General features: G+C 37.5%; 1 protein-coding gene across 1 annotated transcript in view; it reads right to left on the minus strand.

Annotated features, from left to right (window-relative positions):
• ABCA13 (ATP binding cassette subfamily A member 13) overlaps positions 1-951 on the minus strand; it is a 457,705-nt gene that overhangs the window by 288,021 nt on the left and 168,733 nt on the right. Inside the window, exon 28 of the mRNA XM_045286290.1 lies at positions 165-336. Within this exon, the coding sequence (XP_045142225.1) occupies positions 165-336 (172 nt within the window). The remainder of the gene's footprint in view (positions 1-164; positions 337-951) is intronic.

Consider the following 951-nt stretch of genomic DNA (forward strand, 5'->3'; position numbering starts at 1 on the left):
GGAGTGAGTTGCACTGAGCCATTTGTACTGCTTTATAATTCAACTGTTTATTTCTTGTGTTACATATCTATCCATCTGTGTGTAAATATAATTATTAGCAATCTGGTTTTGTCTCTGTAGAGAACCCTGTCTAACACAGTGTCTTATAAAATACAAATTCTTACCAGGAATCAAGTTACTGAAGTACCATCCACATAAAAAATAGAGGCTTGAATCAAACAGAATCATCCAGCAAATCCATCCAAATGTCATACTTTCTTGTTCCAGAGATTGGTACATATTATCCCACTGAATTCCTAGCAAGAAGGAAAGGTCAGAGTCAGAGCAGAGCATCCTCTTTTAGTGCAGGTTTTGGTAGAATGAGCCCATTAATTCCAGACTCTTAAATGAAACAGAACACAGCTCAAACAAAAGAAAGGTCAATGACATTGGTCAAGATCTTTCTAATGAATCGTTACCTTCCTCATTCCTACATTTTTAAAATGATATCAAGTGAAGTGACCATCGACAACATGGTAATATCTGACATTCAGATTGTTTTCAAAAGGTTATTTTGCTTATATCTAATTTTATTTTCTCAACTATAAAAGTCTCTACTGAGGGAAAGAGAAAATAAAACAAAACAAACCCACTGGCATTGAGTCAGTCCATTTCAACTTCTCTTTTGCCTATAGAACAGAGCAGAACTGCTCTGTTGAGTTTTGGAGAATGTACATTTTTAAAGGTGCATGCTGTCTCATCGTTCTCTGGCACAGTGACTCTTCCTGACCTTTCGTTAGCAGCCTCATGCTTAACTTACTGCACCATCAGGACTCCTTTAAGGGAATTAAGCACGTTTAAAAAAGAGTCATGGTAGTGGGAGCGGGGAGGAAACATTTAGGAAACTAGAGGAAAGTTGTATTTTTCATCGTTGTTACATTGCACCCTGACTGGCTCATCTCCTCTCCGAGA

This window comes from Echinops telfairi, unplaced genomic scaffold (genome assembly GCF_000313985.2).
Source record: "Echinops telfairi isolate 266 unplaced genomic scaffold, ASM31398v2 ScPeMD7_7;HRSCAF=31, whole genome shotgun sequence".
Lineage (NCBI taxonomy): Eukaryota > Metazoa > Chordata > Mammalia > Afrosoricida > Tenrecidae > Echinops > Echinops telfairi.